At 59.0% G+C, this 24259-nt stretch overlaps 2 protein-coding genes and 1 long non-coding RNA gene across 10 annotated transcripts; all 3 read right to left on the reverse strand.

The window, feature by feature from the left end:
- Positions 1–280: 280 nt before the first annotated feature.
- TUFM (Tu translation elongation factor, mitochondrial) lies at positions 281–10728 on the reverse strand. 5 transcript variants are annotated; one of them, XM_059837809.1, is made up of 12 exons: positions 10602–10728; positions 10304–10338; positions 9938–10049; positions 8528–8694; positions 7450–7554; positions 5438–5602; positions 4860–4973; positions 4575–4593; positions 3596–3700; positions 2229–2380; positions 1785–1904; positions 281–1124 (listed from the first exon to the last, which is right to left on the reverse strand). In XM_059837809.1, the coding sequence occupies exons 1-12, from the start codon at positions 10642–10644 to the stop codon at positions 891–893; spliced, it is 1371 nt and encodes a 456-aa protein (XP_059693792.1). In that variant the 5' UTR covers positions 10645–10728; the 3' UTR covers positions 281–890. The 5 variants fall into 5 exon arrangements, with proteins under 5 accessions (XP_059693792.1, XP_059693791.1, XP_059693790.1 ...); XM_059837808.1 differs by lacking the exon at positions 4575–4593 and adding an exon at positions 1375–1445 and having other exon boundaries at positions 281–1053; positions 4841–4973; positions 10602–10724; XM_059837807.1 differs by lacking the exon at positions 4575–4593 and having other exon boundaries at positions 4841–4973; positions 10602–10723.
- LOC132323034 (uncharacterized) lies at positions 5872–6292 on the reverse strand. Its single transcript, XR_009485219.1, has 3 exons — positions 6221–6292; positions 6047–6061; positions 5872–5975 (listed from the first exon to the last, which is right to left on the reverse strand). It is a non-coding gene; the product is annotated as an uncharacterized LOC132323034 (long non-coding RNA).
- A 255-nt stretch (positions 10729–10983) lies between the features above and the next one.
- Positions 10984–21517, reverse strand: THOC6 (THO complex subunit 6). Of its 4 annotated transcripts, none has more exons than XM_059837816.1 (12): positions 21382–21517; positions 21236–21300; positions 20128–20231; positions 18881–18918; positions 18397–18445; positions 17001–17072; positions 15537–15639; positions 14829–14878; positions 14229–14291; positions 13564–13674; positions 12145–12273; positions 10984–11237 (listed from the first exon to the last, which is right to left on the reverse strand). In XM_059837816.1, exons 1-12 carry the CDS (start codon positions 21507–21509, stop codon positions 11154–11156), a joined length of 996 nt encoding a protein of 331 aa, XP_059693799.1. In that variant the 5' UTR covers positions 21510–21517; the 3' UTR covers positions 10984–11153. The 4 variants fall into 4 exon arrangements, with proteins under 4 accessions (XP_059693799.1, XP_059693796.1, XP_059693797.1 ...); XM_059837813.1 differs by having other exon boundaries at positions 12054–12273; XM_059837814.1 differs by lacking the exon at positions 17001–17072.
- Between the last annotated feature and the right edge of the window lie 2742 nt (positions 21518–24259).

A 24259-nucleotide genomic window follows, 5' to 3' on the forward strand; every position in this document is an offset into this window, starting at 1 on the left:
GGGGGCGAGGGCGCTCGAGGCCGCCCCCTCGAGCCCCCCCCCCTCCCCACCCCAGTCCCCCCCCGGGCCTGGGGCGGGGCCCTCGAGGCGGGGGGAGGGGCGGCCCCGAGTGGGGGAGGGGCCTCTGCCGCCTCCCCCTCCCCCACCTCGCGCGGAGCCGCCTCCTCCCCAGCCCGGTTTTGTATTAAATTTATCGTGGGGGAGGGGCCGGGGGGAGTTTGGGGCAGAACGGGCGAGAAAAGGGAAAAAGGAACAAAAAACTCCAAACGGAATAAAAATGGAAAAAAACGAACGGAGGTGGAGCCTTTATTGGGGGAGGCGCCACGGGCGGCCACGCCCCAGAACCGTGATTGACAGATCGTCCTTCCCAGGGAGGGGAAGTTCTCCCAGCCCCCACTGGGTGGGGGAGGGGCGGCTTCTCCCCCATCCCCCCCCCAGGGCTCAGAATGGTCCTCGCCCCTCCCCCACCGCCATTCCTGAGTTGCGGCGAGGGGGGAGGGGCTGACCCCTGTTGGGGGAGGGGCTGACCCCTGGTGGGGGAGGGGCTGACCCCTGGTGGGGGAGGGGCCGACCCCTGTTGGGAGGGTAGGGGCTGACCCCTGTTGGGGGAGGGGCTGACCCCTGTTGGGGGAGGGGCCGACCTCTGTTGGGGGAGGGGCTGACCCCTGTTGGGGGAGGGGCCGGACCCCTGTTGGGGGAGGGGTTAAACCCTTGTGAGTGGGGGAGGGGTCAGCCCCAGCCGAGCTCAGGGTGGGGGAGGGGTGAGGCCCACTTTGGGGGGGTGGGCGCGGGGTCAGCCCCCTTTGGGGGGCGGGGTGGGGGAGGGGTCAGCCCCCCTTTGGGTGGGTGAGGGAGGCGTGAGCCCCCACTTTGGGGGGTGGAGGCGGGGGTCAGCCCCCCTTTGGGGGGCGGGGTGGGGGCGGGGTCAGCCCCCCTTTGGGGGCGGGGGTCAGCCCCAGCTGAGCTCCTTGTCCCCCCTCCCCCAGCGGCAGCACCTTGGCCACCACCCCGGTGCCGATGGTCCGGGCGCCGTCCCTGAGCGTGAAGCGCTGGCCCTGCTCCAGCACCATCGGCTGCCGGAGGAGCAGAGTGAGAGTGGCGTCCTCGCCGGGCATCACCAGCTCCTGTGGGGCAGGAACACGTGGGGTGAGACCCACAGACCCCACAGGATCCTGTCAGATCAGCCCTATAGATCCCAGGGATCCCATGGATCCCCCTGCTCCAGCACCATCGGCTGCCGCAGGAGCAGAGTGAGAGTGGCGTCCTCGCCGGGCATCACCAGCTCCTGTGGGGCAGGAACACATGGGGTGAGACCCACAGACCCCACAGACCCCATAGATCCTGTCAGATCAGCCCTATAGATCCCAGGGATCCCCCTGCTCCAGCACCATCGGCTGCCGCAGCAGCAGCGTCAGGGCGGCGTCCTCGCCGGGCATCACCAGCTCCTGTGGGGCAGAGACACCTGGGGTGAGACCCACAGGCCCTGTCAGACCCACGGATCCAGTCCGACCCACGGATCCTGTGAGATCGGCCCTACAGATCCCACAGACCCCACGGCCACGTCCTTGCCCGGCCTCGCCCGGTCCTGAAAGGGGAAAATGTGTGGGGGTGAGCCCCAGAGACCCCAGAGAACCCCCTGTGCCCCACAGCTGCGGCCTCGTCCGGCATCTCCAAATCCTTGGGGGAAAAGTGTGGGGTGTGAGACCCACAGAGCCCATAAATCACCTCAGACCAGCCCCCAGCCCCCCCAGACCCACAGCCCCCCCAGCCCCAGGGCCCCCCACCTTGCCGGGGGGCAGCAGGACCCTGCAGGCGATGTCCCAGGTGTGCGAGAACATCACAGGTGCGTAGTGGGACACGAAGGGTTTGTGGCGCCCCCCCTCCTGCGGGGACAGCACGTACACCTGGGGGGGAGGGGCACGGGGAGGAAAGCGTTAACTCCTGGCCTGTGGCTCTGCCCCACACCCTGCCCCCAATCCCCACCCCTGCCCCAAATGCACCCCAACGTCACCCCAAATCCTGCCCCACAGCCCCCCCCACAGCCCCAAACCTGCCCCACCTGTCCCTGCCCCCCAGCCCCACCTGTCCCTGCCCCACAGCCCCACCCCTGCCCCACCTGCCCCAGCCCCACCTGTCCCAGCCCCACCTGTCCCTGCCCCACCTGTCCGTGCCCCCCAGCCCCACCTGTCCCTGCCCCACCTGCCCCAGCCCCACCTGTCCGTGCCCACCTGCGCCTCCACCTTCTGCTGGGGCTGCAGCGTCCCCGGCTGCGCCACCACCATCCCCCGGCGCACGTCCTCGCGCCGCAGCCCCCGCAGCAGCGCCCCCAGGTTGTCCCCGGCCTCGGCCACCTCCAGGCTCTTGTGGAACATCTCAATCCCTGCAAAACGCAGAATTCATGGGGTTTGTGGGGTTAAACGTGGGATCTGTGGGGCTGGGTGTGGGGCTGGGGCTGGGCTCTGTGGGCTCTGTGGGGCAGCAGTGCCCCCAGGCTGTCCCCGGCCTCGGCCACCTCCAGGCTCTTGTGGAACATCTCAATGCCTGCAAAACACGGGATTTATGGGGTTTGTGGGGTTAAATGTGGGATCTGTGGGATCTGTGGGGCTGGGGCTGGGCTCTGTGGGCTCCGTGGGGCAGCAGTGCCCCCAGGCTGTCCCCTGCCTCGGCCACCTCCAGGCTCTTGTGGAACATCTCAATCCCTACAAAACACCGAATTCATGGGGTTTGTGGGGTTAAACGTGGGATCTGTGGGGCTGGGTGTGGGGCTGGGGCTGGGCTCTGTGGGGCAGCAGCGCCCCCAGGTTGTCCCCGGCCTCGGCCACCTCCAGGCTCTTGTGGAACATCTCAATCCCTACAAAACGCCGAACTCATGGGGTTTGTGGGGTTAAATGTGGGATCTGTGGGGCTGGGTGTGGGGCTGGGGCTGGGCTCTGTGGGATCTGTGGGGCAGCAGCGCCCCCAGGCTGTCCCTGGCCTCGGCCACCTCCAGGCTCTTGTGGAACATCTCAATTCCTTAAAGTATAAAATTTATGGGGGTTTTGGGGTTAAATGTGGGATCTGTGGGGCTGGGTGTGGGGCTGGGTGTGGGATCTATGGGTTCTGTGGGGCTGAGTTTGGGATGGACGGGGATCTGTGGGGCTGGGTGTGGGATCCATGGGGCTCTATGGGATCTGTGGGGCTGGGTGTGGGATCTGTGGGGTCTATGGGGCAGTCGGAGTCACTCACTGGTCACTCAGGGTCAGAGGTCAGGGGTCATTGGTCACTCAGGGCTCATTGGTCACTCAGGGGTCAGTCACAGGTCAGAGGTCACTCATTGGTCACTCAGGGGTCACTCAGGGGTCAGTCACAGGTCAGAGGTCACTCACTGATAACTCAGAGGTCAGTCAGGGGTCAGAGGTCACTCACTGGTCACTCAGGGGTCAGAGGTCAGGGGTCATTGGTCACTCAGGGGTCAGTCACAGGTCAGAGGTCACTCATTGGTCACTCAGGGCTCAGGGGTCACTCAGGGGTCAGTCACAGGTCAGAGGTCACTCACTGGTCACTCAGGGTCAGAGGTCAGAGGTCACTCAGGGCTCAAGGGTCAGAGGTCACTCACCTGTGACCACGGACCGCAGCTGGCGGCCGTAGCCCAGCAGTTCGACCTCGTCGCCTTTCCGGAGAGTTCCGCGCTCCAGAGTGCCCGTGACCACCGTGCCACGCCCTGCGGACAGGTGGGACAGGTGAGGTGGGACAGGTGAGCACCGTGCCACGCCCTGCGGACAGGTGGGACAGGTGGGGCAGGTGACCACCGTGCCACGCCCTGCGGACAGGTGGGACAGGTGAGGTGGGACAGGTGAGCACCGTGCCACGCCCTGCGGACAGGTGGGACAGGTGGGGCAGGTGAGCACCGTGCCACGCCCTGCGGACAGGTGGGACAGGTGAGGTGGGACAGGTGAGCACCGTGCCACGCCCTGTGGACAGGTGGGACAGGTGAGACAGGTGAGCACCGTGCCACGCCCTGACAGGTGAGAGGTGCGGAACAAATGTAACTTGTTTAGATGCTGTACTGCTGCACAGGTGTGTCCCAGGTGTGTCTCAGGTGTGTCTCAGGTGAGTTACCTGGGATGGAGTGCACGGCCTCAATGGGCAGCAGGCAGGGACAGTGCAGGTGTGACACAGGTGTCGTGTATGCTGTACAGGAGCTGTACAGGTGTGTCTCAAGGGTGTCTCAGGTGTGTTTACCTGTCTCAGGTGTGTCTCAGGTGTGTCTCAAGGGTCTCTCAGGTGTGTTTACCTGTCTCAGGTGTGTCTCAGGTGAGTTACCTGGGATGGAGTGCACGGCCTCGATGGGCAGCAGGCAGGGCAGTGACACAGGTGCAGTGTATGCTGTACAGGAGCTGTACAGGTGTCTCTCAGGTGTGTCTCAGGTGTGTTTACCTGTCTCAGGTGTGCTCACCTGGGATGGAGTGCACGGCCTCGATGGGCAGCAGGCAGGGACAGTGCAGCTGTGACACAGGTGTGTATGCTGCACAGGAGCTGTACAGGTGTGTCTCAGGTGTGTCTCAGGTGTGTTTACCTGTCTCAGGTGTGCTCACCTGGTATAGAATGCACGGCCTCGATGGGCAGCAGGCAGGGCAGTGACACAGGTGCAGTGTATGCTGTACAGGAGCTGTACAGGCGTTATACAGGTGTGTCTCAGGTGTGTTTACCTGTCCCAGGTGTGCTCACCTGGGATGGAGTGCACGGCCTCGATGGGCAGCAGGCAGGGCAGTGACACAGGTGCGGTGTATGCTGTACAGGTGCTGTACAGGTGTCTCTCGGGTGTGTCTCAGGTGTGTTTACCTGTCCCAGGTGTGCTCACCTGGGATGGAGTGCACGGCCTCGATGGGCAGCAGGCAGGGCCGCTCCAGGTCCCGCGGGGGTTGGGGGATGTGCGAGTCCACGGCCTCGAGGAGCTGCAGCACCGAGTTCAGCCCCAGGTGGGGGTCTCGGTCCTGCAGGTGGGACAGGTGGGACAGGTGAGACACAGGTGGGACAGGTGGGACAGGTGAGGCACACACAGGTAACACTGGGGTTTAGTGAGTTGATCAGTATCAATTAGAATCAATCACCATTGATCAGTATCGATCCCAGGTGTGCCCAGGTGTGCCCAGGTGTGCCCAGGTGTGCCCAGGTGTATCCCAGGTGTGCCCAGGTGTGCCCAGGTGTACCTGCAGGGCGCACAGAGCCGACCCCACCACCACAGGTGTTTGGTGCATTGATCAGTATCGATCCCTGGCTGTGCCCAGGTGTGCCCAGGTGCTCCCAGGTGTGCCCAGGTGTACCTGCAGGGCACACAGCGCTGACCCCACCACCACAGGTGTTTGGTGCATTGATCAGTATCGATCCCAGGCGTGCCCAGGTGTGCCCAGGTGTATCCCAGGTGTGCCCAGGTGTGCCCAGGTGTGCCCAGGTGTACCTGCAGGGCGCACAGCGCTGACCCCACCACCACAGGTGTTTTCTCGCCGTCGAAGCCGAACTCGCTCAGCAGCTCCCGCACCTCCAGCTCCACCAGGGGCAGCAGCTCCGGGTCGGGCACCGCGTCCGCCTTGTTCAGGTACACCACGACGTGGCGGACCCCCACCTGCCCAGGTGAGACAGGTGAGGGGCAGGTGAGGGGCAGGTGAGGGGCAGGTGAGACACCAGGGACCCACCCCCACCCAACCCCAGCAGCTCCGGGTCGGGCACCGCGTCCGCCTTGTTCAGGTACACCACCACATGGCGGACCCCCACCTGCCCAGGTGAGACAGGTGAGACAGGTGAGGGGTCAGCAAGGACAGGTGGGACAGGTGAGACACCAGGGATCCGCCCCTAACCCAACCCCACCCCCCGTGTCCGCCTTGTTCAGGTACACCACCACGTGCCGCACGCCCACCTGCCCAGGTGAGACAGGTGAGGGGCAGGTGAGACACCGGGTCGGCACTGTGTCACACCCGTCCCACCTGTACCTGTCCTACCTGTACCTGTCCCACCTGTCGGGCCAGCAGCAGCTGCTGTGTCACACCTGTCACACCTGTCCATGTCTCACCTGTCCACGTCCCACCTGGCCAGATCTCACCTGTCCCACCTGTCCCACGTGTCTCACCTGTCAGGCCAGCAGGAGGTGCTCTCAGGTCTGCGGCACCTGCCCGTCGGTGCTGTATCGCACCTGTCCGTGTCCCACCTGTCCCACCTGTCCATGTCTCACCTGTCCGTGTCCCACCTGTCCATGTCCCACCTGTCCCACCTGTCTCATCTGTCCATGTCCCACCTGTCCATGTCCCACCTGTCCCACCTGTCCCACCTGTCTCACCTGTACCTGTCCCACCTGTCCCACCTGTCTCACCTGTCGGGCCAGCAGCAGGTGCTCTCGGGTCTGCGGCATCTGCCCGTCGGTGCTGTATCACACCTGTCCCACCTGTCCATGTCCCACCTGTCCATGTCCCACCTGTCCCACCTGTCCCACCTGTCCCACTTGTCCGTGTCACACCTGTCCGTGTCTCACCTGTACCTGTCACACCTGTCCGTGTCTCACCTGTCCGTGTCTCACCTGTCCCACCTGTCCCACCTGTCTCACCTGTCCATGTCACACCTGTCTCACCTGTACCTGTCCCACCTGTCGGGCCAGCAGCAGGTGCTCTATCCCACCTGTCCCACCTGTCCCACCTGTCTCACCTGTCCATGTCACACCTGTCTCACCTGTACCTGTCCCACCTGTCCCTGTCTCACCTGTCGGGCCAGCAGCAGGTGCTCTATCCCACCTGTCCCACCTGTCCCACGTGTCTCACCTGTCGGGCCAGCAGCAAGTGCTGTATTACACCTGTCTCACCTATCCCACCTGTCTCACCTGTACCTGTCACACCTGTCTCACCTGTCCCACGTGTCTCACCTGTCGGGCCAGCAGCAGGTGCTCTATCCCACCTGTCCATGTCCCACCTGTCTCACCTGTCGGGCCAGCAGCAGGTGCTCCCGGGTCTGCGGCATCTGCCCGTCGGTGCTGTATCACACCTGTCCCACCTGTCCATGTCCCACCTGTCCCACGTGTCTCACCTGTCGGGCCAGCAGCAGGTGCTCTGTCCCACCTGTCACACCTATCCATGTCTCACCTGTACCTGTCCCACCTGTACCTGTCTCACCTGTCCGTGTCTCACCTGTCGGGCCAGCAGCAGGTGCTCTGTCCCACCTGTCCGTGTCTCACCTGTCGGGCCAGCAGCAGGTGCTCTATCTCACCTGTCCCACCTGTCCGTGTCTCACCTGTCGGGCCAGCAGCAGGTGCTCTGTCCCACCTGTCCGTGTCTCACCTGTCGGGCCAGCAGCAGGTGCTCTATCTCACCTGTCCCACCTGTCTCACCTGTCGGGCCAGCAGCAGGTGCTCTGTCCCACCTGTCACACCTATCCATGTCTCACCTGTACCTGTCCCACCTGTCCGTATCCCACCTGTCCGTGTCTCACCTGTCGGGCCAGCAGCAGGTGCTCCCGGGTCTGCGGCATCTGCCCATCGGTGGCGGCCACCACCAGGATGACGCCGTCCAGGGGGGCGGTGCCCGTGATCATGTTCTGGGGAGAAAAACGGCAAATTCGGGTCTGCCCCAAAACGGGGCCACAACGGGCGGGTTCGGGACATCCCGGGGGGACTCGGGGATTTTTGGGGCAAATTTGGGGATTTTTGGGGGAATTCGGGGAATTTTGGGGGGAATTTGGGGGAGTTTTTTGGGTGAAATTTGGGGGTTTTTTGGGAAGAATTTGGGGGTTTTTTGGGGGGAATTTGGGGGAGTTTTTTGGATGAAATTTGGGTTTTTTTTTTGGGAGGAATTTGGGGTTTTTTTGAGGGGATATTTGGGGATTTTTTGGGTGAAATTTGGGGATTTTTTGGGGTGAATTGGGGGGAGTTTTTTGGGTGAAATTTGGGGGTTTTTTTGGGGGGAATTTGGGGGAGTTTTTTGGGTGAAATTTGGGGATTTTTTGGGGTGAATTGGGGGATTTTTTGGATGAAATTTGGGGGTTTTTTTGGGGAGGAATTTGGGGGAGTTTTGAGGGGAAATTTGGGGTTTTTTTGGGGAGGAATTTGGGGGATTTTTTTGGATGAAATTTGTGGGATTTTTTTGGGTGAAATTTGGGGTTTTTGATGGGGGGAATTTGGGGGATTTTTTGGGTGAATTTGGACGACTTTTTGGGTGAAGTCTGAGAAATTTTTGGGTGAAATTCTGGGAATTTTTTGGGTGAATTTGGGGAGTTTTTTGGGGTGAATTTAGAGAATTTTTTTGGTGAAATTTGGAGGATTTTTTGGGTGAATTTGGGGGATTTTTTTGGGTGAAATTTGGAGGATTTTTTGGGTGAATTCAGGGAGTTTTTTGAGTGAAATTCGGGGGATTTCTGGCGCCACCCCCAGACTCCCCCTGCAGTTCCCTCATCCACCACCGGGCGGCGCCACGCCCACAGTTCGTTTCCCGCGGGGTTTTTTGCCCAAAACTCGGGGTTTTTTGCCCAAAACTGGGGTTTTTTCCCCCGGGATTTCCGGGGGTGCCCTGACCTTGACGTAGTCGGCGTGCCCGGGGCAGTCGGTGTGGGCGTAGTGCCGCCTGGGGGTGCTGTACTCCACGTGGGCGGCGTTGATGGTGATGCCCCGCGCCTTCTCCTCGGGGGCGCTGTCGATCTCCTCGTAGGGCCGGAACTGCGCCCCTCCCCCCGCCGACAGCACTGCGGGGGGGCCCCCGCTCAGCCACGGGACCCCCCGATGGCAGTGACCCCGCCCCGGTCAGGACTGACCCCCCCCGCACCCAAAAATCCTGAACTTTGTCCCAAAAACTTTCAAAACTTACCCCCAAAATTCACCCCAAAACTCACCCCCAAAACCCCCAAAATTCACCCCAAAACTCACCCCCAAAACCCCCAAAATTCACCCCGAAATCCCCCCCGAAATTCACCTTTTGTATCCACCCAATAGCCCCGAAATTCACCCCAAAATTCACCCCCCAAACCCCCAGAATTCACCCTCAGAATTCACCCCCAAAACCCCCAGAATTCACCCCAAAATTCCCTTTCCTCCCTCCCTCTCTGCTCCCATTAATTTTCACCCTTTTTCCCCCATTTTTCCCCCCTTTTCCCCCATTTTACCCCATTTTCCACCCATTTTCCCCCATTTCCCCCATTTTCCCCCCATTTTCTCCCATTTTCCCCCCTTTTCACCCATTTTACCCCATTTTTCACCCATTTTCACCCATTTTCCCCCATTTTCTCCCATTTTCACCCTGTTTTTCCCCATTTTACCCACTTTTACCCCGTTTCTCTCTATTTTTCCCATTTTCTCCAATTTTCCCCATTTTAACCCCATTTCCCCTATTTTAACCCTGGTTTTTCCCATTTTTCTCTACTTTAACCCCGTTTTTCCCAATTTCTCCATTTTTTACCCCATTTTCCCCTCGCTGACGGCCGCACTCAGGGTGCTCTTGCCCTGCTCCCAGCTTTTACCCATTTTTCTCTATTTTTCCCCATTTTAACCCCATTTTTCCCCATTTTAACCCCGTTTTTTGCAGTTTTTTCCCGTTTTTTCCCAAATTCTCCGTTTTTCACCCCATTTCGGTGTTACCTTTGGTGATGGCCGCCGTCAGGGTGGTTTGGGGTCTGTCCCAGCTTTTACCCATTTTTCCCCATTTTTAACCCCATTTTAACCCCGTTTTTGGCCATTTTTACCCCATTTTCCCCATTTTAACCCCATTTTTTGCAGTTTTTTCCCAATTTCTCCGTTTTTTACCCCAATTTCAGTCTCACCTTTGGTGATGGCCGCCGTCAGGGTGGTTTGGGGTCTGTCCCAGTTTTTACCCATTTTTCCCCATTTTTTAACCCCATTTTTACCCCATTTTTCCCCATTTTAACCCCGTTTTTTGCAGTTTTTTCCCGTTTTTTCCCAAATTCTCCGTTTTTTACCCCATTTCAGTCTCACCTTTGGTGATGGCCGCCGTCAGGGTGGTTTTCCCGTGGTCCACGTGCCCGATGGTGCCCACGTTCAGGTGGGGTTTGTCCCTCACGAAGGCGGCCTTGGCCTTGGGGGGGGCCTGGGGGGAAAACCCACATTTGGGGAGGGGGCAGAGGACCCAAAAACCTCAGAAATTACCCCAAAATAAAACCCCCCAAAAACCCGGGAAAATCCCCAAAATAATCCCTCCAATTTCCCCAAAAATCCTCCCAAAAAAACCCAAATTTGAGGAGGGGTCAGGGGACCCAAAACCCCCGGAAATTACCCCCCAAAAAACCCGAAATTGCCTGAAATTGCCCCAAAATCTCCCAAATCCCCCAGATCCCCGCTCACCGTGCTCAGGACCCGGAGCCCCCGGCCACGAACACCTGCAGGGGGGGATGAAACACAAATGAGAATTTTGGGGCGATTCGCGGCGGTTTCGAGCAAACCCGGCCCCGATTTTGGGGCCAATTCCGGCGATTTTGGGGCTCCCCGGGGTGACCCCGCCGGCCCCGCGCCCTCATGACCTTCAGCCCCCCACTCTCCCCACACCCCCACGCCTCCCTCAGCCCCTCCCCGCCCCCCGGCCCGCCCGGATTCCCCCCAAAGAGCCCCAAAATCGCCGGAATTCGCCCCAAATCCGCCGCACCCGCCAGGGCCCCGCGCAGCAGCAGCGCCGCGCCCGCCGCCATCTTGCCCCGCCGCGCCGGAAGTGCCCCTGAGGCGGCTTCCGGCGCCGCTCCGCCTCTCGCTGGTTTCCCGCGCGCCGCTCTGGCCGCCCCGGAGGACTCAACTCGGTGGTCTTGGAGGACTCTGAGCGGGGGGGGGTCCCAAAAAACGGCGGGAGCCCCAAAATCGCCGCAAATCGCCCCAGAATGGCCCCCGAGCCCCGCAGGGCGCCCCAGGGGCTCTCCTGCTCCCCCAGAGTGCCCCCAGTTACCCCAAGAGCCCCCTCAGCCACTCCCCCCCGCTATGGCCCCGCCCCCACCCCGCTGTGGCCCCGCCCCCCTCACAAAAACCAGGCAATAAAATCGGATTTTGGTTTTTTGTACAAAAATGGGGATTTGGGTCAAACTGAGAGCGAGCGGGGGAGGGGATCACCCAGGTGAGCTCAGCCAGGCGAGCCCAGGTGAGCCCAGCCCAGGTGAGCCCAGCCCAGGTGAGCGCAGGTGAGCCCAGCCCAGGTGAGCCCAGGTGAATCTCAGGTGAAGCTGAGCGAGAAGGCCCGGTAGCCCAGGTTGGTGAAGACGTCGATCTTGGGGCTGTTCCCAGCCACCGTCAGCACCTGGGGGAGGGGCGGGGTCAGGCCGCGCCCACCTGGCCACACCCCACCAAAACCCACCCACCACACCCCTTTTGGGCCACACCCACCCCAGGTGTGCCCAGGTGAGGCTGGGAGGAGCTTCAAAGCCCCTCCCCCCACATTAACACCACCCCAGGGTCAAGCCCCGCCCTCACCTGGAGCTCAGGTGAGCGTGGGGGGTTGGGAGGGGTTTGGGTGAGCTCAGGTGAGTTTGGGGTGGGCCCAGGTGTGCCCAGGTGTGTCCCAGGTGGGCCCAGGTGTGTCCCAGGTGTGCCCAGGTGTGCCCAGGTGTATCCCAGGTGTATCCCAGGTGTGCTCAGGTGTGTCCCAGGTGTGCCCAGGTGTGTCCCAGGTGTGCCCAGGTGTGCCCAGGTGTATCCCAGGTGTGCCCAGGTGTGTCCCAGGTGTGCCCAGGTGTGCCCAGGTGTATCCCAGGTGTGCCCAGGTGTGTCCCAGGTGTGCCCAGGTGTGCCCAGGTGTGTCCCAGGTGTGCCCAGGTGTGCCCAGGTGTGCTCAAGTGTGCCCAGGTGTGTTCCCAGGTGTGCTCAGGTGTATCCCAGGTGTGCCCAGGTGTATCCCAGGTGTGTCCCAGGTGTGCCCAGGTGTGTCCCAGGTGTGTTCAGGATGTGCTCAGGTGTGCCCAGGTGTTCCCAGGTGTGCCCAGGTGTGCCCAGGTGTGCTCAGGTGTGCCCAGGTGTGTTCCCAGGTGTGTTTAGGATGTGCTCAGGTGTGCCCAGGTGTGCTCAGGTGTTCCCAGGTGTGTTTAGGATGTGCCCAGGTGTGCCCAGGTGCGCTCACCTGGTGCTCAGGTGACCTGGGGTGCAGGCAGAGGCTGGGGGGGTTTATGGGGTGGGTTCAGGTGTGCCCAGGTGTGCCCAGGTGCGCTCACCTGGTGCTCAGGTGACCTGGGGTGCAGGCAGAGGCTCCTCAGCGCGGGGGGCGACACCGGGACCCTCCCCCGCACGTCCCCGCTGAGCTGCAGCAGGTGAAGGGCGGGGCCGACCCCGCCCGAGAGCACCTGGGGGGAACCGGGTCAGGCTGGGGGGGCTGGCTTGGACTGGTTTGGACTGGGAGGGGGCTGGGTTGGACTGGGTTGGACTGGTTTGTACTGGGAGGGGGCTGGGTTGTACTGGTTTGGACTGGGAGGGAATTGGTTTATACTGGGAGGGACTGGGAGGGACTGGGAGGGACTGGAACCAAACTGGGAGGGATTGGGAGGGGATTGGGTTGGACTGGTTTGGACTGGGAGGGGATTGGGTTATACTGGTTTGTACTGGGATGGACTTTGAGGGGACTGGGGGGAACTGGGGAGGGACTGGGACGTACTGGTTTGTACTGGGAAGAACTGGGAGGGGTCACTGGGCAAACTGGGAGGGAACTGGTCCGTGCTGCTCTGTACCGGTTTGTACTGGTCTGAACTGGTCTATACTGGTCCATAGTGGTCTATACTGGTCTGAACTGGTCCCTACTGGTTTATACTGGTCTGAACTGGTCCATACTGGTCTATACTGGTCTGAACTTGTCCCTACTGGTTTATACTGGTCGGAACTGGTCCATACCAGTCTATACTGGTTTATACTGGTCTATGCTGGTCCCTACTGGTTTATACTGGTCGGAACTGGTCCATACCAGTCTATACTGGTTTATACTGGTCTATGCTGGTCCCTACTGGTTTATACTGGTCGGAACTGGTCCATACCAGTCTATACTGGTCTATACTGGTCTGTAGTGGTCCCTACTGGTCCATACTGGTCGGAACTGGTCCATACTGGTCTATATTGGTTTATACTGGTCTATACTGGTTTATACTGGTCGGAACTGGTTCATAGCAGTCTATACTGGTTTATACTGGTCTATACTGGTTTATACTGGTTTATACTGGTCGGAACCTGTCCCTACCAGTCTATATTGGTTTATACTGGTCTATACTGGTCTATAATGGTCTGTACTGGTTTATACTGGTTGGAACTGGTCCATACCGATCTATACTGATGCCTACTGGCTCATACTGGTTTATACCAGTCCATACTGGTCGGAACTGGTTCATACCACTCTATATTAGTTTATACTGGTCTATACTGGTTAATACTGGTCGGAACTGGTCCCTACCGGTTTATACTGGTCTATACTGGTCTATACTGGCCCATACTGGTCCCTACTGGTCCCTACTGGCCCATACTGGTCCCTACTGGTCTATACTGGTCTATACTGGCCCATACTGCTCCCTACTGGTCTATACTGGTCTATACTGGCCCATACTGGTCCCTACTGGTCTATACTGGTCCCTACTGGTGGGAACTGGACTCACCATGTCCTGGTGGAAGAGGGCGTGGTGCTGGGGGTGGGGGAGGGGGAACACCGTGGTCGGGGTCCCGGAGCGCAGGTGCCACAAGGTGAGGGCGGGGCCGCCCCCGCACACCTGCCCAGGGGGCGGGGTCAGGCCGCGGCCACGCCCACAGCCTTCAGGTTAGCCCCCTCCCATTGCTTTCAGCCCCGCCCCTTAAGCTCCACCCCTTCAGCCCCACCCTCTTCCATTGGCTCCACCCCCTCCCTTTGGTCCCGCCCCTTAAGCTCCACCCCTTCAGCCCCACCCCCTCCCTTTAGGCCCCACCCCCTCCCTTTGGTCCCACCCCCTCCCTTTAGGTTCCACCCCCTCCCTTTAGGCCCCACCCCCTCCCTTTGGTCCCACCCCTCCTTTCAGCTCCACCCCCTCCCTTTAGGCCCCACCCCCCCTTGTCCCACCCCCTCCTTTCAGCCCCACCCCCTCCCCTTGGTCCCTCCCCTTCCTTCGGCCCCACCCCTGCCTCTCCCCTTTAGCCACTCCCCTATAGCCCCACCCCTTTTAGCCCCACCCTTTAGCTCTGCCCCTTTAGCCCCTCCCATTTAGCCCCTCCCCATTTAGCCCCGCCGCCTTTAGCCCCACCCCTTTAGCCCCTCCCCATTTAGCCCCGCCCCTTTAGCCCCGCCCCTCACCATCCAGTCGCTCTCGGTGGCCAAGCAGCGAATCCACTTGCCCAGCTGGGGGCGGCTGCACTCCTGAAACCAGTATGGACCAGTTAGGGACCAGTACAGACCAATAAAAACCAGTACAGACCAGTATGGACCAGTTAGGGACCAGTAGGGACCAGTTAAGACCAGTACAAACCAGAATAAACCAGTTAGAAACCAGCATGGACCAGTACAAACCAGTAAGAACCAGTACAAATCCCTCCCAGTCCCCCCCAGTTCCATCCCAGTCCCTCCCAGTCCCTCCCAGTCCATTCCCAGTCCATCCCAGTCCCTCCCAGTCCCTCCCAGTCCCCTCCCAGTCCCTCCCAGTCCCCCCCAGTCCCTCCCAGTCCCTCCCAGTTCCATCCCAGTCCCTCCCAGTTCCCTCCCAGTCCATCCCCAGTCCCTCCCAGTCCATCCCAGTCCCTCCCCAGTCCCCTCCCAATCCCCTCCCAGTCCATCCCAGTCCATTCCCAGTCCCTCCCAGTCCCTCCCAGTCTCTCCCAGTCCCTCCCAGTCCCTCCCAGTCTCTCCCAGTTCCCTCCCAGTCCCTCCCAGTTCCCTCCCAGTTCCCCCAGTGCCCACCTGGTATTTGTGCACCTCGATCAGCTGCACCTGGGAGCCCGTCCGGAGATCTGGGGGATTTGGGGCACTTTGGGCATTTTGGGGAATTTGGGGCATTTCGGGGATTTGGGAATTTTGGGGCATTTTGGGCATTTTGGGGCATTTTGGGCTGGATTTCTGGGGTTATTTTGGGGCTGATTTTGGGGTAATTTCGGGGTAATTTTGGGGCTGATTTTGGGGTAATTTCAGGGGATTTTGGGGCTGAATTTGGGGTAATTTCAGGGGATTTTGGGTTGATTTTGGGGCTGATTTTGGGGTAATTTCAGGGGATTTTGGGGTAATTTCAGGGGGTTTTGGGGCTGAATTTGGGGCTGATTTTGGGGTAGTTCCAGGGGATTTTGGGGCTGAATTTGGGGCTGATTTTGGAGTAATTCCAGGGGATTTTGGGGCTGAATTTGGGGCTGATTTTGGGGTAATTCCGGGGGGTTTTTGGGCTGAATTTGGGGCTGATTTTGGGGTAATTCCAGGGGATTTTGGGGCTGAATTTGGGGCTGATTTTGGGGTAATTCCGGGGGGTTTTGGGGCTGAATTTGGGGCTGATTTTGGGGTAATTTCGGGGGATTTTGGGGCTGAATTTGGGGCTGATTTTGGGGTAATTCCAGGGGGTTTTGGGGCTGAATTTGGGGCTGATTTTGGGGTAATTCCAGGGGGTTTTGGGGCTCCTCTCACCCCAGAGGCGCACGGTGCCGTCCTCGCCCCCCGAGAGCACCTGGGGCAGCTGCTCCCTGAGCGCCACCACGTGCACCAGGTCCTGGTGCCCCCGCAGCTCGTGCTGCCAGCAGAGACCCAAAACCGCCGCAAATCGCCCCAAAAACCCCACAAAACCACCCCAAAATCACCCCAAAAACCTGCCCCAAAACCGCCGCCAATCGCCCCAAAAACGCCACAAAACCACCCCCAAAATCACCCGAAACTGCCCCAAAACCATCCCCAAAATTTCCCCCCGACACCCCAAAATCATCCCCAAAACCGCCCCAAAAACATCCCCAAATTTTTTCCCAAATCTGCCCCAAAATCATCCCCTAAAACCTTCCCCAAAACTGCCACAAATTGCCCCAAAAACTTCCCCTAAAACCTTCCCCAAAAACGCCCCAAAAGCACCCCTAAAACCTTCCCAAAACCGCCGCAAATCGCCCCAAAAACTTCCCCTAAAACCTTTCCCAAAACCGCCACAAATCACCCCAAAAACTTCCCCTAAAACCTTCCCCAAAAACGCCCCAAAATCATCCCTAAAACCTTCCCCAATACCGCCGCAAATCGCCCCAAAAACTTCCCCTAAAACCTTTCCCAAAACCGCCACAAATCACCCCAAAGAGGCCCCAAAATTTTCCCCAAAATCGCCCCAAAATCACCCCTAAAACCTTCCCAAAACCGCCACAAATCGCCCCAAAAACGACCCCAAACCGTCCCCAAAATTTCCCCCCAAAACTGCCCCAAACTGCCCCAAAATTGTCCCCAAAGAATTTGCCCAAAATCCCTGAAATTTCCCCACTCCACCCCCAAACCCCGGGGATTTGCCCCAAACCCCCGGGATTTGCCCAAAACCCCCGGAATTTGCCCCAAACCCACTCACGGTGAAGGCACCGCTCTCTCAGTGCCCCACACCCCCGGGATTTGCCCCAAACCCCCGGAATTTGCCCCAAACCCGCTCACGGTGAAGGCGCCGCTCTCTCAGTGCCCCACACCCCGGGATTTGCCCAAAATCCCCGGAATTTGCCCCAAACCCGCTCACGGTGAAGGCGCCGCTCTCTCAGTGTCCCCACACCCCGGGATTTGCCCAAAATCCCCGGGATTTGCCCCAAACCCGCTCACGGTGAAGGCGCCGCTCTCTCAGTGCCCCCACACCCCCGGGATTTGCCCAAAACCCCCGGAATTTGCCCCAAACCCGCTCACGGTGAAGGCACCGCTCTCTCAGTGCCCCAAACCCCCGGGATTTGCCCAAAATCCCCGGAATTTGCCCCAAACCCGCTCACGGTGAAGGCGCCGCTCTCTCAGTGCCCCAAACCCCCGGGATTTGCCCAAAACCCCCGGGATTTGCCCCAAACCCGCTCACGGTCAAGGCGCTGCTCTCTCAGTGTCCCAAACCCCCGGGATTTGCCCAAAATCCCCGGAATTTGCCCCAAACCCGCTCACGGTGAAGGCGCCGCTCTCCAGGTCCAGCACGCGCACGGCGCCGTCCCCGCCCGCCAGCGCCACCCAGTGGTCCTGGGGGGGAACTGCAGGCTGGGAAAAACTACACCCCCAAAAAAACCCCAAAATCCCCCCAAAATCCTCCAAAAATACCCCCAAAACACCCCAAAAATACCCCCAAAATCCCCCCAAAAAAACCTCAAAACTTCCCCAGAAATCCCCCCAAAATCCTCCCAAAAACCCCCAAAATCCCTCCAAAACCCTCCAAAAATCCCCCCCAAAAACCCCAAAATCCCCCCAAACTCCCCCAAAAAAACCTCAAAACTTCCCCAAAAATCCCCCCAAAATCCTCCCCAAAAAACCTCCCCAAAATCCCCCCAGGTTCCTCCCAAAATCCCCCCCAGAAATACCCCCAAATTCCTCTCAAAAAACCCCTAAACTTCCCCTCAAAAAACCCCAAAATCCCCCCAAACTCCCCCAAACAAACCCAAAACTTCCCCAAAAATCCCCCCAAAATCCCCCCCCAAAAATACCTCCAAATCCCCCCAAAATTCCCCTAAATTTCCCCCCAAAACTACACCCCCCGAACCCCCCAAAATATCCCCAAATCACCCCAAAAAATCCTCCCAAATTCCTCCCAAAAATCCCCTCCCAAATCCCCCCAAAACTTCCCAAAAAATCCCCCCCGAGCCCCCCAAAATATCCCCAAAATCCCCCCCAAAATCCCCCCAAATTCCTCCAAAAAAAACTCCAAAATTGCCCCAAAACTTCCCAAAAAATTCCCCCCAAAAATATCCCCAAATCTCCCCAAAATCCCCCCCATTTTGGGGTTCTTTGGGGAGGGTTTTGGGGTGAATTTGGGGGATTTTGGGTGGATTTGGGGGGGTTTTTGGGGCAGGTTTTGGGGTGAATTTGGGGGATTTGGGGGTTTTTTTTGGGGCAGGTTTTGGGGTGGATTTTGGGGATTTTGGGGTGGATTTGGGGGGGTTTTTGGGGCAGGTTTTGGGGCAGGTTTTGGGGTGGATTTGGGGGATTTTGGGGTGGATTTGGGGAGGTTTTTTGGGGTGGATTTGAAGATTTTTAGGAGAAGGTTTTGGGGCAGGTTTTGGGGTGGATTTGGGGGATTTTGGGGTTTTTTTTGGGGAAGGTTTTGGGGTGGATTTTGGGGATTTTTAGGAGAAGGTTTCGGGGCAGGTTTTGGGGTGGATTTCGGGGATTTTGGGGTTTTTTTGGGGCAGGTTTTGGGGTGGATTTGGGGGATTTTGGGTTTTTTTTGGGGCAGGTTTTGGGGTGGATTTCGGGGTTTTTTGGGGAGTGTTTTTGGGGCAGTTTTGGGGCGGATTTGGGGTTTTTTGGGGGTTTTCCTGGGATTTCTGGGGGTCCCAAGCCCCCTCCTCACCCTCTGGTTCACCTCCAGCCCGTTGATCTCCGGCACCTCCAGGCTGCTCCTGGGGGGGGAGGGGCGCATTTGGGGGGGTCCCAACCCCCCCCCCGGGACCCCCAAACCCCCCCAACCCCCCCTGAGCTCGGGGGGACCCAAAATCCCCTGAAAACACCCCAAAAAAAACCCCCAGAAATCCCCCCAAACCTCAAAATAGCAAAAAAATCCCCAAATCCCCAAAAATCCCTAAAATCCACCCAAAATACCCAAACCCCCCCCAAAAAACCCCAAACTCCCCAAAATCCCAAAATACCCCAAAAAACCCCAAATCCCCCCAATTTTCCCAGCACCCCAAAACCGCCCAAAAATGCCCCAAAAACCCCAAAACTCCAAAAACCCCAGAACCCCCAAAATCCCCCAAAGTCCCCAAAATTCCCCAAACCCCCCAAATCCCCCAAAATCCCCAAATTGCCCCAAATTGCCCCAAATTTGGGCTCTTTACCTGCAGGGCGGGCGCCGCGTCCAGAGCTCCCGGCAGCCCTGGGGGGTTTGGGGAGAATTTGGGGCATTTTGGGGCATTTGGGGCAATTTGGGGATTTTGGGGGGATTTTGCAGTTTTAAGGGTAAATTTGGGGGGTTTTGGGGGGTTTGGGGGGACTGAGGGGATTTTTGGGTTGTTTCCAGGTGATTTTGGGATTTTTGGGGGGATTTTGGGTGAATTTTGGGGGTTTTGGGTGAATTTTGGGGGTTTTGGGATTTCTGGGGATTTTGGGTGAATTTCGGGGATTTTGGGATTTTTGGGGGGATTTTGGGTGAATTTTGGGGGGATTTTGGGTGAATTTTGGGGGTTTTGGGATTTCTGGGGATTTTGGGTGAATTTTGGGGATTTTGGGACATTTCTGGGGGTGTCTTTGGGGGGTTCCTGGGGAGTTTTAGGGGATATTTTTGGGGTGGTTTCAGGATTATTTTGGGGTGAATCCGGGCGGTTTTGGGTCCCTCCTTGCGGCCCAGATTTGGGTGAATTTTGGGGTATTTTGGGGATATTTTTATGGTGACATTTGGGATATTTCTGGGGTGGTTTTGGGGTGAATTTGGGATATTTTGGGGGTGTTTTCAGTCCCACCTTCTGGCCCAGCCCCAGCCCCGATTTTGGGTGAATTTTCGGGTATTTTGGGGATATCTTCACGGTGATTTTGGGGGGTATTTCTGGGATATTTCAGGTGTATTTTTGGGGTGAATTCAGGCGGTTTTGGGATATTTTTGGGGCCCACCTTGCGGCCCAGCTCGGCCCAGCCCCAGCCCCGGATTTTGGGTGAATTTTGGGTATTTTTGGGGATATTTTTATGCCGATTTTTAGGGATATTTCTGGGATATTTCAGGGCTATTTTTGGGGTGAATTCGGGCGGTTTTGGGATATTTTTGGGGCCCACCTTGCGGCCCAGCTCGGCCCAGCCCCAGCCCCGGATTTGGGGTGAATTTTGGGGATATTTTCACGGTGATTTTGGCGGGTATTTCTGGGATATTTCAGGGGTATTTTTGGGGTGAATTCGGGCGGTTTTGGGATATTTTTGGGGCCCACCTTGCGGCCCAGCTCGGCCCAGCCCCAGCCCCGGATTTGGGTGAATTTTGGGGTGAATTTTGGGTATTTTTGGGGATATTTTTATGCCGATTTTTAGGGATATTTCTGGGATATTTCAGGGGTGTTTTTGGGGTGAATTCGGGCGGTTTTGGGATATTTTTGGGGCCCACCTTGCGGCCCAGCTCGGCCCAGCCCCAGCCCCGGATTTCGCCGTCGCTGCCGCTCAGGAGGAGCCGCTCGGTCGAGGCCAAGGAGTAAACGGGGCCCGAGTGGGCTGCACCAGTACGGACCAGTAGGAACCAGTACGGACCAGTCAGGACCAGTACGGACCAGTAGGAACCAGTACGGACCAGTCAGGACCAGTACGGACCAGTAGGAACCAGTACGGACCAGTCAGGACCAGTACGGACCAGTAAGAACCAGTACGGACCAGTAGGAACCAGTACGGACCAGTAACCCCAAATCCCCCTCCCAGTATAAACCAGTAACCCCAAATCCCCCTCCCAGTCCCCTCCCAGTTTGATCCCAATCCCTCCCAGTCCCTCCCAGTATAACCCAGTCCCTCCCAGTCCCTCTCAATGAGCTCCCAGCTCCCCCTGGTGGCGGCTTTGGGAACTGCAGCGTTCTCCCATCTCCTCCCAGTATAAACCAGTATAAACCAATTCCCTCCCAGTATAACCCAGTGCCCCCCAATCCCCTCCCAGTCCCTCCCAGTATAACCCAGTCCCCTCCCAGTATAAACCAGTACCCCCAAATCCCCTCCCAGTCCCTCCCAGTATAACCCAGTCCCCTCCCAGTCCCTCCCAGTATAACCCAGTCCCCTCCCAGTCCCTCCCAGTATAACCCAGTCCCCTCCCAGTCCCCTCCCAGTCCCTCCCAGTATAACCCAATCCCCTCCCAGTATAACCCAGTGCCCCCCAATCCCCTCCCAGTCCCTCCCAGTATAACCCAGTGCCCCCCAATCCCCTCCCAGTCCCTCCCAGTATAACCCAGTCCCCTCCCAGTCCCTCGCAGTATAACCCAGTGCCCCCCCAATCCCCTCCCAGTATAGCCCAGTGCCCCCCAATCCCCTCCCAGTCCCTCCCAGTATAACCCAATCCCCTCCCAGTATAACCTAGTGCCCCCCAATCCCCTCCCAGTATAACCCAGTCCCCTCCCAGTCCCTCCCAGTATACCCCAATCCCCTCCCAGTCCCTCCCAGTATAACCCAGTCCCTCCCAGTCCCTCCCAGTATAACCCAGTCCCCTCCCAGTCCCTCCCAGTCCCCCCCAGTCTCACCCTTGAACACGTTCACCGGTCTCCGGTTTTCCTCCTTGGCCTCCGCGCTCAGCGCGGCCGAGAGCCTGCCGGGAATCCGCGAGTGACCCCAGACCCGCCCCAAACCCTCAGCCCGGCCCTCCCCCGTCTGTCGCGACAGCGCCTACCCGAATATCGCGATCTCGCCGAAGTCGTTGGCGGCCGCCAGGAACCGCCCGCACGGGGCCGCGCTCTGCGCCAGCACCGAGACGTGCAGGAGCTGCCGCGCCCGCCGCACGCCGCCCGCCGACGACATGGCGTCACTGATCGCGATAGTGACGTCACCGATCGCGATAGTGACGTCACGAGCCGCGCGCGGCCGCTGCTCCCGGTACCGGCTGGAAAATGGCGGCGCGCGGTGAGGAGGGGGCGCGCCGTGATGACGTCGGATGCAGAGCGCGCCCACGGCCGCTTCCGGCCTGCGCGGGGCACGCCGGGAGTTGTGGTTCCGACCCCTTTTCCGCCGGAAGTGCCTTTATAGGTTCGGCGCGGGGCCCGCTGGGATTTGTGGTTCCGTTTCCTCTTCCGCCGGAAGTGCCCGGATGGAGCCGGAGCGAGGAGGCGCCGGGGGGTGAGGGCGGAAATTTGGGGGGAATTTGGGGGATTTTGGGAAAATTTGGGGGAATTCGGGGCGGTTTGGGAGCTCGGGGGGGCGGGGAAGGGGTCGGACCCCCCCTGACCCCCTCGGGCCCCTCCCCCAGGGCTCCCCCCCGGCCTCCCGCGCCCGGCGAGAAACGGAGACCGACCCAGTGCGAGGGGTGAGGGAACTGGGGAGACTGGGAGGGACTGGGGGGAACTGGGAGGGACTGGGGGGGACTGGGATGGAACTGGGAGGGACTGGGGGGGACTGGGAGGGACTGGGAGGGACTGGGATGGAACTGGGGATACTGGGAGGGACTGGGATGGAACTGGGAGGGACTGGGGGGACTGGGAGGGACTGGGATGGAACTGGGGAGACTGGGATGGACTGGGATGGAACTGGAAGGGACTGGGGGGGACTGGGAGGGGATTGGGTTATACTGGTTTATACTGGGAGGGAACTGGGGGCGAACTGGGAGGGATTGGGGGAGAACTGGGGATACTGGGAGGGACTGGGGAGACTGGGAGGGGATTGGGGGGAACTGGGAGGTGAATGGGTTATACTAGGTTATACTGGGAGGACGCTGCAGTTCCCGAAGCTGCCGCCAGGGGGGCGCAGGGAGTTCATTGGGGGGATTGGGTTGGACTGGTTTGTACTGGTTTGTACTGGGATGGACTGGGATGGACTGGAGGGGGCTTGGGAGTGATCAGTTCCGGTCCATACTGGTTTGTACTGGTTTCAACTGGTCCGTACTGGTTCCAGGCCAACCCCAGGCCAAGCAGGGTCTCTCCGAGGCCTGTACTGGTTCATACTGGTTTATATCACTCTGTACTGGTTCATACTGGTTTGTATCAGTTTATACTGGTCCATACTGGTCCGTACTGGTTCCCAGCCCCCCCCAGGCCAAGCAGGGTCTCTGTGAGGCCTGTACTGGTCTGTACTGGTTCATACTGGTTAATATCAGTCTGTACTGGTTTATACTGGTCCATACTGGTCTGTACTGGTTCGCAGCCCCCCCCAGGCCAAGCAGGGTCTCTCCAAGGCCTGTACTGGTCTGTACTGGTTCATACTGGTTTATATCAGTCTGTACTGGTCCATACTGGTCCATACTGGTCTGTACTGGTTTATACTGGTTTGCATGGCTCTGTATTGACCCATACTGGTCCATACTGGTCTGTACTGGTTCGCAGCCCCCCCCAGGCCAAGCAGGGTCTCTCCGAGGCCGCGGCGCTCGCTCGGCTCCGGGCGCTGCCGGCGCAGCACGACCACGGCTACAGCGGGAACGGGCTCAGGTTTGGGGCTAAAAACGGGGAAATTGGTTAAAATTAAATAATGGGAATAATGGGGAATGGCTACAGCGGGAACGGGCTCAGGTTTGGGGCTAAAAACGGGGAAATTGGTTAAAATTAAATAATGGGAATAATGGGGAAGGGCTACAGCAGGAACGGGCTCAGGTTTGGGGCGAAAAACGGGGAAATTGGTTAAAATTAAATAATGGGAATAATAGGGATTGGCTACAGCGGGAACGGGCTCAGGTTTGGGGTGAAAAACGGGGAAATTGGTTAAAACTAAATAATGGGAATAATGGGGAATGGCTACAGCGGGAACGGGCTCAGGTTTGGGGCGAAAAACGGGGAAATTGGTTAAAATTAAATAATGGGAATAATGGGGAAGGGCTACAGCGGGAATGGGCTCAGGTTTGGGGTGAAAAACGGGGAAATTGGTTAAAATTAAATAATGGGAATAATGGGGAAGGGCTACAGCGGGAACGGGCTCAGGTTTGGGGTGAAAAACGGGGAAATTGGTTAAAATTAAATAATGGGAATAATGGGGAAGGGCTACAGCGGGAACGGGCTCAGGTTTGGGGTGAAAAACGGGGAAATTGGTTAAAATTAAATAATGGGAATAATGGGGAATGGCTACAGCGGGAACGGGCTCAGGTTTGGGGCTAAAATCGGGGAAATTGGGAAAACACGGAGAATGGCAAAGGGGGCGGGGCTAAAGCGGATCTGGGGTGGGTGTGGCTGTGGGGGCGGGGCCGTTTGGGTGTGGAAGAGGGCGAGAGACCAATCAGGTGGGTGGGTGTGGGAAAGGGGCGGGGCCAAGGGGATTAAGGCGGGGTTATGCAAATGAGGGGCGGGGCCATCACTGGGGGGGCTCTGCGGGCATTTTGGGGGGCTGGCCCCTCCCCCACCCCCCCTCTCTCTCCCCCCCAGGCTCCCCCCACCCTGAGGCCGCGCCCACCCCTCCCCCACCGCCGGAGAGGGGGGAGGGGCCGCCCCTCCCCCGCCGGAAACCCAGCGACCCCAAAACAGCCCCAAAAAAGCCGAAATTCCTCCCAAACTGGGCTCGGCGTCGCCTTTATTGGGGCGGGGGCGGGGCGGGCCCCGCCCCCCGGGGGGCGCGGAGGGGGCGGGGCTCAGGTG

This window comes from Haemorhous mexicanus, unplaced genomic scaffold (genome assembly GCF_027477595.1).
Source record: "Haemorhous mexicanus isolate bHaeMex1 unplaced genomic scaffold, bHaeMex1.pri scaffold_258_ctg1, whole genome shotgun sequence".
Lineage (NCBI taxonomy): Eukaryota > Metazoa > Chordata > Aves > Passeriformes > Fringillidae > Haemorhous > Haemorhous mexicanus.

What these genes read in the sequence shown, in the direction of transcription:
- TUFM (XM_059837809.1), bottom strand. Translation starts at nt 10,644, where the DNA reads ATGGCGGCGGGCGCGGCGCTGCTGCTGCGCGGGGCCCTGGCGG. An exon ending in GGCTCCGGGTCCTGAGCACG is followed by an intron (nt 10,050 to 10,303) that starts GTGAGCGGGGAT and finishes TTTTCCCCCCAG; the next exon opens with GCCCCCCCCAAGGCCAAGGC. An exon ending in GCTGCGGTCCGTGGTCACAG is followed by an intron (nt 2,381 to 3,595) that starts GTGAGTGACCTC and finishes TGCGTTTTGCAG; the next exon opens with GGATTGAGATGTTCCACAAG.
- THOC6 (XM_059837816.1), bottom strand. Translation starts at nt 21,509, where the DNA reads ATGTCGTCGGCGGGCGGCGTGCGGCGGGCGCGGCAGCTCCTGCACGTC. An exon ending in GGGCCGAGCTGGGCCGCAAG is followed by an intron (nt 18,919 to 20,127) that starts GTGGGCCCCAAA and finishes CAAACCCCCCAG; the next exon opens with GGCTGCCGGGAGCTCTGGAC. An exon ending in CCAGGTCACCTGAGCACCAG is followed by an intron (nt 11,238 to 12,144) that starts GTGAGCGCACCT and finishes CCCCTCCCCCAG; the next exon opens with GTGCTGACGGTGGCTGGGAA.